This window comes from Rhineura floridana, chromosome 7, assembly GCF_030035675.1.
Source record: "Rhineura floridana isolate rRhiFlo1 chromosome 7, rRhiFlo1.hap2, whole genome shotgun sequence".
Classification (NCBI taxonomy): Eukaryota; Metazoa; Chordata; class Lepidosauria; order Squamata; family Rhineuridae; genus Rhineura; species Rhineura floridana.
In genome coordinates, this window is record NC_084486.1 from 28,058,288 (window position 1) to 28,070,824 (window position 12,537).

The window sequence follows — 12,537 nt, forward strand, 5'->3', positions numbered from 1 at the left end:
TGCTTATCAATGGTTCCTTCTCAAATTGGTGGGAGGTAACAAGCAGAATACTGCAGGGCTCAGTCCTGGCCCCAGTGCTGTTCAACATTTTTATTAATGACTTGGATGAGGAGGTGCAGGGAATGCTTATCAAATTTGCAGATGACACAAAATAGCTAATACCATGGAAGACAGAAACAAAATTTAATGTGATTTTGATAGGCTAGAACATTGGGCTGAGAACAACAGAATGAAATTTAACGGATAAATGCAAAGTTCTACACGTAGAAAAAAGAAATCAAGTGCACAGTTATAAGATGGGGGATACTTGGCTAATCTGTACTACATGTGAGAAGGATCTTGGAATTGTTGTTGATCACAAGCTGAATATGAGTCAACAGTGCGATGTGGCTGCAAAAATGGCAAATGCCATCTTAGGCTGCATTGACAGAAGTATAGTTTCCAAATCATGCAAAGTACTAGTTCCCCTCTATTTGGCACTGGCTAGACCTCATCTCAAGTACTGTGTCCAGTTCGGGACATCGCTCTTTAAGAAGGATGCAGACAAACTGGAACAGGTTCAGAGGCTGATTACATCTGTGAAATTCTTTAATGTTTGGGATTTCATAACATTTTGAGGGGGGTTCTTCATCTCTTATTTAGCATTTTGTAGAGTACCTTCTAGAAATCTGACTTTGTAAGGGTATTGTAATTATACTGACCTGTTTGTCCACTGCATGATTATGGTCATTGATAGACATCGTGCTTATAGTTACTGGACTGTAACGTTTCTGTAATCTTGTAAGTCTGCCGCTTTTTCCTTTATACATTAGTGTTTGTATAAGGTAATGTGATATTTTATGTAAGCAAACTGTGTGATTGCTTTGATACTTATGCTTTTGTGTCACACACTCCGATGATCTGTTTTTAAAGCTTGCCTGTCAGTCTTGTATTTACAACTTCTGTACTGTTGAGCGGTGCCCTCTATTTAATACTATCTGCATAAATGAAGGACCAGCTGAGATCTCTGAACTACTTTAGATATTGGTACATTAAGAGCTGATTCACATAACCATTTCTGAGTCAGAAGAGGCAGAGATTACCCCCCCCCCATTGATTTTGTCTTTGTTGATATGAAAAGTAGTCTTTTGTAAAGTTTTATGTGAAATATTATATGTTACCAAAAATTCTTATGTGGATTATATGCTGGACACTCTTAAAAAGCAGTGTAAACTGGTCCTTAGTTTCACATGGTCTGTAATTACAAGTATTAAGTGCAGCTCATCACTATCTGTCCCTCTAAAATATTTGTCTTCAACCTTTAAACTTTGTGGGTCTCTTCTGCTTTTTGTTGTTGCAGAAGGGGGATGATTAACCTGTGGCTCTCCAGATGCTGTTGGACTACATCATGACTATTGGCCATGTTGTCTGGGCTGATGGTAGACCGTATCTCCCTATACGAACCTGCCCAGGCCCTGAGATCTTCAAGAGAGGCCCTTCTCTCAGTCCCAACACCTTCATAAGCTAGACTGCTGGGGACGCGACATAGGGCCTTTTCAGTGGCGGCCCCTAGGTTGTGGAACTCCCTTCCTAGGGAGGTGAGAATGTCCACAGAGGACTGCACACAGTCCTTCCATCGGCAGGTAAATACTTTTCTCTTCCTACAGGCTTTGGGACCTGAAGGTCTTAAGGACAGGGCTTGAAGTGGGTGCTGTACCGTCATTGTTTTATCTGCAAAGCTATTTAAACTGAGTTTGCAGTATTTTAAATGTTGTTAAATGGTTTTAATATTTCAATAGTTTAATTATATTTTAAAGCAGATTTTTGTATGTTTTTAATTATGTGTACTTTTTATCTGGAAGCCGCCTTGAGTTCCAGTTTGGAAAAAGGGCGGGGTATAAATGATGATGATGATGATGATAGTTGGACTCTGACAGCATCTGGAGGGCCACAGATTACCCACCATTGTAGCAACATATTTGAAAGTGTAATTATAGATACCCCCATTTCAACTATAGGATAGTAAGCATGGAAATAGGCATCTCAGTACATACCCCTAAGGTTGAAGAAAAGACTAAGCTCCCATATGTTTGCTCTGTTGCTGGTGCATTTGTGAGAAAATCAGCAATAGTGCCAGTCATCTGTCCAGGAGGTAGGACAAAGGGTGGAGTCAGCTTTAATCCTGCAGCCTGCTTTCTCGTCCCAAACAGCTGATCAGCATTATTGCTACTTTTCCAACAGGGCTCCACATCTACAACCCTGACACCTGCATCTGTGCACAGCTGGAATGGGATCAGAAAAAAAATGAATTAAGTAACTTACTTAATCTGTCTTCGTAATGTGAGTAGGTAAAAATGTAATTCTTCATTTGTATTCATGGGGAAGGGGGTACTCTTTATTGTGCCGCATAACAGGTACTGACAGAAGAGTACAAGTACATGAGAAAAGCCCTATGAGAAGCCCGCAAACAAGCCATGAGTGCAACAGCACTCCCTGCTTGCAACTCCCAGATAATAACTCTGAGCCATGCTGTCTCTACCACTGGAAGTAGTACATGCCTATAGTTAGAAGAGACTGATAGTCTTATCTTCCATGAATTTGTCCAATTCCCTTTTAAAGCTGATGGCCATCACTACATCTTAGCAACCAGAACTCTCACTGACTATACATCTTTTCTTGACCCGTTAGCAAAAATATTTTCATCTTTTTAAACACCCTTCTCACATGTATTAATGAGGACCAGAAACAGGAGCTTTTAAAGATACTAAAAAACAGTCCCATGATTCTAAGGGTTATAATGCTGCAAAGGAGTCACATTAATGATATCTAATGTTCCTGTAAATATTATTTTGGCAGTACAATCTTCCATTTTTTTTTTTGGCTTAAAGAGTTGAACTACAATCAACAGACACCACCTAGAAAGAAGCTGAAGCTTGTATGCCAGCACTGGTTGTTACTATGGAGCTTGTATAGGGAAAGTTCTTGGCTGATTGCTTGCTAATGACAACCTTAAAACATCTGTACATTTCAGTGTGAAATTCTTCTTAAACAGCCTACAGTTTTGTTTTGGTTCTTTTTTTAAAAAATAAACAAGGTCCACTGGATATTTTTATCATTCCAGGAATTAAAAACAAACTGAGAGACTGGATATACAGGATGGATAATAATCAGGATTTAGATTTAATCAAATCCTCAATTTTTCTGATTGGTGTTGCTTGCTGAAAACAAATCATGAAAGAGCTCAATATTTACAAATGCTAACTTTTCATTCTTTGAGAACCGCATTCACAGAATTATGCTTTCAGACCATGCCCTCAGCTTTTTTGGACAGAAGATATAGGCGTGTTCCAAGAAACCTATGGCTCTGTATTTGTGATGTCTTTTATATCAAATTTCCAAGGAAAGATTCCTGGGTCAGATTTTGGGTGATGCTGGGTGACTTCAAGGTGCTCCTCAACCGGCCCAATTACAAGTTCTACTTCAGGTCTATGGACGATGATTTCGGGCAAGAATCCAATGGTGCTGGTGAGCGAATCCTTTGCAACAGCTGCTCAATGTTTGAGGACTAAAATTCTTGGAGTGGCAGTGCTACATTTTAAGGACAGATTATCTCCAGGCCTGTAAAGAACCTTGTTTTTTAAACAATGTTAATATTTTGTTGTTTGAATTTTTGTGCACTGTATTCTTTTCTGATGTGTATTTTGTATTTGTGTTTATTTTATTTTTTTATGAGCTGCCTTGAGTGCCTTTGGCCAAAAGGCGGCATAGAAATAGAATAAATAAATAATAATAATAATAATCCCTACGGGGTGAGACTACCTCTGTGAAAGTATGTTGGGTACTGTCAGATTGTGATTCATATGTCACATACTAAACAGCTTTGTTTGCTAAGGCAGCAAAACATATTCGTGCAATTAGTTTGAGTGCTATTGCAGTAGACTGTGCAGGGGATTTGCTAAATTGAACTGTCTCTATTTTGTTACTGTAACATATATATTTCTCATTTGGTTTGTAATGGCTCTTAGTAATATACAATAAAATGAATGATAAAAAATAAGGCAACAGTTGGAAGGGTTTAGGATACTCTGCAAATTTCACTAAAATGGAATTTTGACACGGCAAAATTCTTTCAAGATCATATGGTTGTTTGTTTCACACCTTGTATTTATTCCTTGTTTCACTGATTTTGGTTTAACAAGGGTTTGTTCGGTTTTTTTAAACAGGCTTCTGGATAACTGAGCTGTAAAATACTTGGACAACAGCATCTTCAGTGACATTCAGAAGTGTAGTTCATACCATATTGTTCACTTCACAGGTAATGTAACCATAGTCCTACTTGCAGCAACGAATGAGATGGTATAACAAAAAGCATTTGCTTTCCCAAGAAGCATCTCAAATTCATATTACATTCATATTGATAACAGTCAGATTGGGTCTTTCATTACACAGCTATCAGGATTTCTGAAGAGAGAAGCAAGTACCATCTTTGTCAAAGACAAGTAAAAGCAAAATGTTTAAGCACACAAGTCTGTTTAAAATACATTTTATTCCATTGGAAAAATGTTTAATTTGTAAAACTATAGTACAATACATTATGTGTCACAAAAGGAAGTCACAGGAGAACATCGCTGGTTCCAGATCAGATATATTTGTGCTTTGATGTACACATAATGGCTCGATGCATGCAAGAACCTCCCTACTGGTTTCAAAATTCCACAACGCTATCCGCATTGCACATGTAGAACTCTCCAACACTGAAGCCAGTGGCGAATCCCTTGTACAGCAGTTCCACATATGCATCAGAGCTCAGTGCACAGAGCACAAGCAGGGTTTTCTGGAAGTTGGCAACAGTAAGGCAAAAAGCCTCTTGTGCTGATGGAACTTTATCTGCCATAGCCGGCAATGCGTGTTTCATCCATGCAATATGCTCTGGCTACAAGCATTTCAAAGTAGTATAAAAAGATTTTTTTTTTACTTCATAAATAAGTGAGGAAATTACTAAAAATATCTTGCTGTGCAGTATAAAAAGATAATCAACTGTTCCACACTTGTCACCTACACACTGGAAGCAACTTTGTAGGAGTAAGTATTTGGGAGTGGCTTTTCAGCTTGATCACAACTGTTCATGCTGTTCCAACATGGCAGCGCTGCCACCAACAAAAGCAGCCCTCCAAACAGAACACAAAGTCCACTAAAGTAGAATGCTATGTCATAAGACTTCGTCCAGTCATAAAACCAACCTGAAAAAGAGCAAGAATAAGCTGTCAGATGCACATACTTTTTAAGAACAGATTAGTAACTCCTGAAGCATTCTATTATCTTGAAGCCAGCAGGCAGTTAAAAAATAAAAGGAATAATACTTTCTGCTTTTCTATTGAAAGAATGATATAATTGTAAAAGAAATATTCCATTCTAGCAAATGAAGCAACACATCAGCTGCTTTCAGACATCACATCAAACCATGACCTATGTCAGTTAACAACTCATGGTTTACAAGGGGCTGTCAAACCAGAACATTTAGCTGCAGTTTGAGGCTGATTTGGAAACCACAATTTGCAGTAGTTTGCCCCATGTCTAAATTCACAAACCACTGACAAACTAGAGTTACAGCTGTAGTTCTAAGTAAGCTGCTGCACCATGAAGACATGCGTGAACTTAGGAAACTTGAGTACTTAAAAAAAGTGGAAAATGAGAGCAGACAAACTGCTGTAAAGCAATAATTGCCTGAAGGACACCTAGAAACACAGGTTCATAGCCACAGTTTGGCATAGTCTGAATCTGAAGAAGGCCCATAGCTCTAGGCCATAGTACATACTTGGCATGGAAAGTGTCCCAGGTTCAATCTCCAGGTAAGACCAAGAAAAAACCCAGTCAGAAACTCTGGAGAGCCACTGCTAGATTCTGTACACAATACATAGATGGATCAATGCTTTGACAGTATAAGGAAGCTGCCTTTATTCCTCATCATTGTGACATCTTGTTGTCTAGACTTACAGCACATCCCATCCTGAAGGCTTGGGGCAGGTGACAAAAACCAAAGAACCCTAGCAAGGTAGAATAATATCCTGTCAGCCTCCACCTCTTTGCTGATTTAACAACCTTGAGACCCCAAAACTAGCCTGCCAAGGTATGTTCTACATTGCTTCCAATAGTGCTTCAGCTTAGATGTTGGTAAGTAAGTAATAATGCCCCCCCCGATGGGGTGAGTAGAACAAAAACCATTGCTTTTAAAATTATGTGAATCAAAAAATAAAACAAGTACAATTTATTGCTAACATATTTGGGCTTGTAATTAATATTTTCTCACATTTACAATGGTTTGAATGGTGGCAAGGATGTTATTTGCTGCTAGATATTTCTAGGATTTCTTTTTAAATACATCTACATTTGCCATAGCCAAATAAAATTAACTATACTGTAAGCAGATGCAATTTTAAAATTATACTTCAGAATTATATATACCTGTTAAATGCAATCATACCTACAATTGGTGGTCCAAGACTGTTTCCAAGTCCAGCAAAGAACATCAGGATACCATATGCATGTGCTAATTTCTCAATTCCCACGGTCTTTGTTGTGACATATGGAAAAATTGACCAATTGCCTGTCAGAAAACCTAAAACCCCTGAAAGTATTGCCAGTGTAATGTAACTTTGGGCAAAAGGAATCAAAACCAGTGCCGCTGAAGTCATTATTAAAGTTAAAACATACAGATATAAAGTATTAATCCATTCAAAATCTGCCAATATTCCTAGAACAAGTTTACCACAGGCAGTCATAATGCCCATTATAGAAATGAGAGGAATGACACAGTCATCTTCACCAATATTTGAACTTCTTGCAACGTCTTCCATGAGCAATGAAGGAGGAAAGCCACCAATGTCAAAGAAAAAGATGGCAATAAAAAGTGATGAAAATACTTTGTTTTTAAAAAGGCCCAGTGTTTCCTCCCAGTAGTCTAAATACAGGTGCCATTTCTTTTTGGCAAGCTGTTTACAGAAATATGTCCGTTCTACAACTTTATTTCTGTAAGTCTCTCTCTCTCTGTGTGTTCTTGTTAATAGTTTGTTGTTCATTATTTCGGAGTCCTGCTTACAATCACTACAGGATGTTTTATTCACACCTTTTTCTTCATTACTGGCTTTTTCAAGTATATTTTCTTCATAAAGATTCTTTTCTTTTTCATTATAAATGAGGTATTGATCTGGAATCTTTTCAAGGGTTGGCTTCTCTGGTAAGGCAGAACCACATGACTGCAAAGGTCTCATTAGACTCCCACATGCTAATATATTTAGAGACAATGCACCTACAATAAGCAGACACCCATCCAATCCATACATTTCAATTAGTTCTCTCTGTAATGCTGCATATATAAAAAGGCCAACACTTGATCCTGAAAGGAGAAAATAGAAACAGTTAAATAAGTTCATAAAATACCAGTTTAAAGATGAAAGACCGTAAGAAGGGAAAACAAGCACATAGATCACCTGGTCATAGACTTCCTCACTATGATGAGATGTACTTTACTTCTATTTAAATTATAGTTATTTCTAAATTTGCATCTATACATATAAATTTGCCCATGCAAATATCTTTTTGGCTGATAATTTCCTATATCATGCACTTACTTTTTAAAAATCAAATATTCCTTTTAAGAACATTTTTGTTTGATGTATAAGACCTGACCAGACTCTGACTAACAATATACTGATAATAAAGGAGCATTAATTGAAGGTAAATTAGGCAGAAATATATTCATACTATCAGGTACATTTCTGCATTGCTTTCTTTTTGAATCATCAGACACAGTACAAAGGTGCTCGATGTGCCTTAGATAATGCTGACTTTCTGAGCAGTTAATGTTGGAAGGTTGCACTTACATGTCCCTAAGGGAAACCACTTTCTAGAAATTAATCTCTCATGCATAAAGTAGCATAGAAAGCAGCATTTAAAAAGAGATAAAGCGTGAATTTAAAAACATTCAGAAAGATAGATAGGTTGAAATGGGTGAGTTAGAGTCTGATTTGCATTTCTTCACTACTTGGGCTTAATGCACATATTCTCTTAACCATGGTTTACTTCCTTTCCAGGAGTTAAGATGACAAACATTAAGGCTTCATTCAGATATAAAACAAAAACATGATATGACACTAAAGAACTACGCCTTGTTCTGATGTACACTCTCACCCCCCTTTTCTTCTCGCATTCTGCTTCAGCTACTTATTTACTTCTTCACCATAAACCATAGCTTGCCATTACATCCAAACCAGCAAATTGTCACTTGTACTTGCCCTCCAAACCAGGATAGCTAATGCAGATATGAAGCTAGTTTGGAGGGCAAGCACAAACCAGAGTTTGCACCCCAAAAAAGTAACTGAAGAGGTGTATGTGAGGAAAGGAAGGGGAGTGCTAATGCACAGGGCTCATTCTCATGACCAAACCATAAAAGTATGAACCCATGGCTTTCGCTTGTTGATGCAACAAGGATGTACAGAAGGCAGAGGCACGAGGAGGACCTGCTTGTTACTTAGGAAGTAAAGAGGCTGGAGAGGTAGGAAAATCACATTAATCATGGTTGCTCAGGACAAATGTAATGCTTACCCATCGTAGATGTAAACCATGGTTTGCAAACCAAATTCAAAACATTTATATTTACCTATGGTTATCTATGGCTTTGGGGCTAAGATGAAATAACTATGGTTTCATTAACTGTGATGAAGTGTTAAATCTACATAAGGTCATTCAGAATAGAGAGATTAACATGTGTTAAAAACCTTACCAGTTGAAATCAGACCAAGAGCAAGGCCTCTGCGTTTGTCAAAATACTGACATGTGATAGTTACAGTTGCTGTATACAGTAAGCCACACCCAAGTCCTAAAAATACAAAATATTAATCACAAAGAATCAGATTTGATTCATTAAAGGCACAAAAAAACCATTTTGAAGGTACAATTCAAAAAGGACCAAAGCTGCACTTAATTCAATTGAAGATGGCTCATGAAGCAGCTCCCTGCAAGCCTCTTTTGAATGCACAGAAATTGCACAAGAATATAGTTCTTCGCTCCTGCTAATCAAGAGCTCTCCCCCGCCCCCTCCATAAAGCATCCATTTAGCTTATGGATCATTCAAAAACAATCTCTGTTCATTCTTACCAACAATAATTCCATAGGAACAAAACAGAAAGTAGATATTCGGTGCAAAGCTGCTCATCATCAGGCCCCCAGCAACCATAAAGCCACTGAAGATTGTGACAGGTCTTGCTCCAAAAGCAGATACACATGTGCTGCAAATAGGACCTATGTTAGAACAAGTAGAGGGGAGTGTGAAAAAAAATGTAAATAAAAGTTCCATAAACTAGTGCTAAAGAGAGTTCTTCCTTAACAAAACTGCTCTCAGTATGAAATGAGGCAGCCATATTTAAAAGAGATCCATTAGGGATTAGGGAAGATGAGAGCTTCTCTGACTCAAGCCTATTGTTTGTGGCTTGACTGAACCAGGAAGTACAGGCTTAACTGATGCCAAATGTTGATTCTGTGGAACCAATGAGGCTACCAACATTTTCACTAGCATTTGCTTCCCCATCTGTTCCCTTTCCAACTAGAGATGGAGATATTCTGTAGTCCTGGCACCCCCCATTTATCTTCAGTGTGCTACAGTTAGTGCTAACAAATTGGATACCCATTGTTGCATTTTCTTGAGCTACATAAGGAAATAAGTAACTTTATTTCAGGAAACTTAATTTAAATGGCAAAGAGTAGTGCAACACCTTAAAATTTGTTATTATGGGTAGAAGCTTAAGAATCTTTATTTAGCTTTATCTGTATCCTTTGAACTTCTACCTCCCCTGTATGGAACATTAAGGGTCACACATATATTTACACACTTCTGTATAAAAATAGACTTACATATCCACAGAGAGTGTGAGATGCATTTCTGTCCCCAAAGTATTCACAATGTAAATTACAAGACATTTGTTAAAAACTGAACCTCTTTCCCACTAAGCAAGACCAGCATTGGCATCAACACTCAACATCGTCAGGCAGCTACAAGGGCCTGAGCCTAACCATCATTTTAATTTCCCCCCAACATATAACTCCAGAGCATTATGGGAAATCTAAACAATGGGTAGACCCAGCTGTTGCTGCCTGCTGATACCAGGTCAGCCTGCCAGAGCCCACCAACAATGAAGGGTCCATAAGAGGGCATTTGCCCATGGGCCCCTCAAATTTAAAGATGTTCCTGTGACCCAGTGCACAATGGGAGAAGAGTTCACCACCCAAGTCCTGCCTGCATGCCTGATCCCCCCAGTCAGGATTCCAACTCCTAGGAGCTCAGGAATCTCTTCCCTAATATGTTTAACAGAGTTCTTAAATTCTTGGTCAGAAACCTGTGTTACTAGAGAGCACATCCTCTCGTACCACTCTCCAAAGTGTGGTGTTAACAAATCCCATAGCTCTACCCTCAATGCCCTTTGTTTACCTCTCTTGCTTCTAGGTTGGCTACTAATAAAGCCCTCAAAGCTTACATTTTGGTTAAGGAAATAGTTGTTTGAACCAAAAAGAACACAGTCGACTCAAAACAACAAAAGCACCATCTTGTGCAGACCCAGAATAGGAAAATAGTTATGCCTTGCTAAGAGGCTGGCGTAATTTTTTAGATTCTCCACTATTTTGTTTTTTTTTAAGTGGTATGCTTGCAGAGCAAATTTGATTGCATGTCATAGAAATGAGGGTTCTATGGAAACTTCAGAACAGACTAATTTCCCATAGTCTTAACAAACTGTCATGCATTAAAAGTGATGTAACAAAGTCAACAATGAGTTAGGTTAGTTGCAAACTTCAACCACATATCAGCAATGGGACCATGTTAGTGTCAGTTATTTAGTAACAGACAAGGTATTTAAAAGCACTGTTAACATAGTAAGCAATTACATACTGATAAGAGTGCCACCGGCATGGTAAAAAACACAACTAAGCATCACTGAGGTGCTGCATTCAGTCTAGACGGTGCTCTCTGTGGAAGCCAGCTGCTGGGAATGACTGATACTAAATTTGATTTTATAAGATCTACTGTGAGATCTTTTGAGATCTCTTTGAATGAGCGATGCATGGAGTCACAGGCAAGAACCTAAGCTTGGATCCAAAGAACTGTGAGCGGAATGGAAAATATATTAGTGCTTTTCTGTGAACTCTTGAACAAGCACTGGTGGAAGACTTCCTGTAGTGTAACGCCAGTACAAGAAACAGGATGAATAAGGAAGAAAGGCTGTAGAATGTGAACTCTTGTGGACCATGAAAAGGTCATAAAATGAGCTTCCCTGCATTTGGGGTCACTTTTCCTCACACAATGCTCTTCTGCTGGCCAAAAACAGCCGATATGCTAATGAAAGGGCACCTCAATATCCAGGTCATAGTTTGTTTTTAAAAATTCATCTAATAAACATCAACAGAAATATAAACATAAGTATTCTTACAACCAATATTTCATTCTTTTAATAGCTCACAGACTCTTTACAAACAAGATTAGCAGGGACATCATACTACTCAAAATCACCTTACAAAGAAATATATCAATTTGAGAATATTTAGGTTCATTTTATTCCAAAGCTGGAGATAAGAAGGTGCTAGTGATCTCCCAACTTTCTCTTTGAAAAAAATGGACTGCCTTCAAGTCGATTCCGACTTATGGTGACCATATGAATAGGGTTTTCATGTAAGCGGTATTCAGAAGGGGTTTACCATTGCCTTCCTCTGAGGCTGAGAGGCAGTGACTGGCCCAAGGTCACCCAGTGAGCTTCATGGCTGTATGGGGATTCAAACCCTGGTCTCCCAGGTTGTAGTCCAACACTCTAACCACTATGCCACATTGGCTCTCACGCACTTCCTCTTTATTTGTATATAAAAAAATTATGGCAGATAGCAGAGTCATGTTTTGATTGTCCTCTATAATCTCATGCAATGAATGACTTTTTCTAGCAGTGCTAAAAACCATAATTTTTTACATGCCATGCTTCCATTGACAAATCACAAGCACTTTGCAATTCTTTGTGACAACTAATGTAGCAACCACTAACATAAAGTTAACCAATTCCTTTGACTCTATTGCTTCATTTTGGCCCTCATACATATTTAATACCACAGGCTTCAGACCTTTCAATATTTTTTTAATAACTATATTCATTTCTTCAAAGGCTACATCCCAAAACATTCCCACCATCAATGGAAATATATACCACACTTTTCCTGCAGTCTTTCCAACATTTAGGTGGGCTTTTACCCGTTATATATGCCAATTTAACTGGAATGTACCATTTATTAAGCACCCTAATGGGCTTTTTCAAAATGTAAGCTGAAACCAACTTCAGAGGCTTATCTTGCTGCAATTAATTGCACTAATCATAAGTTCAAAGGTGCAAAAGACCTTATTGCTTAGTTCTGAACATTCTGATTTGCAAATAAATCCAGCTGATTGTGACATTTGAAACCTGCTCTTCATCTGAAGACTATTGACTATTGTTAAAGGCCTCTTCTGGATAAAGAAATTATTTAACCTATATA

General features: G+C 38.2%; 1 protein-coding gene across 8 annotated transcripts in view; it reads right to left on the reverse strand.

Annotated features, from left to right (window-relative positions):
• Nucleotides 1–4,508: 4,508 nt before the first annotated feature.
• SLC16A9 (solute carrier family 16 member 9) overlaps nt 4,509–12,537 on the reverse strand; it is a 53,070-nt gene continuing 45,041 nt past the window's right edge. For 6 of the 8 annotated variants that reach the window (XM_061635078.1, XM_061635081.1, XM_061635077.1 and 3 more), the window contains 4 exons: nt 9,133–9,276; nt 8,759–8,854; nt 6,461–7,372; nt 4,509–5,219 (listed from right to left, as the gene is read on the reverse strand). In XM_061635078.1, the coding sequence (XP_061491062.1) occupies nt 5,035–5,219; nt 6,461–7,372; nt 8,759–8,854; nt 9,133–9,276 (1,337 nt within the window). In that variant the 3' untranslated portion in view covers nt 4,509–5,034. Of the gene's footprint in view, nt 5,220–6,441; nt 7,373–8,758; nt 8,855–9,132; nt 9,277–12,537 lie in introns of all 8 variants that reach the window. The other 2 variants (XM_061635083.1, XM_061635082.1) reach the window with 2 other exon arrangements.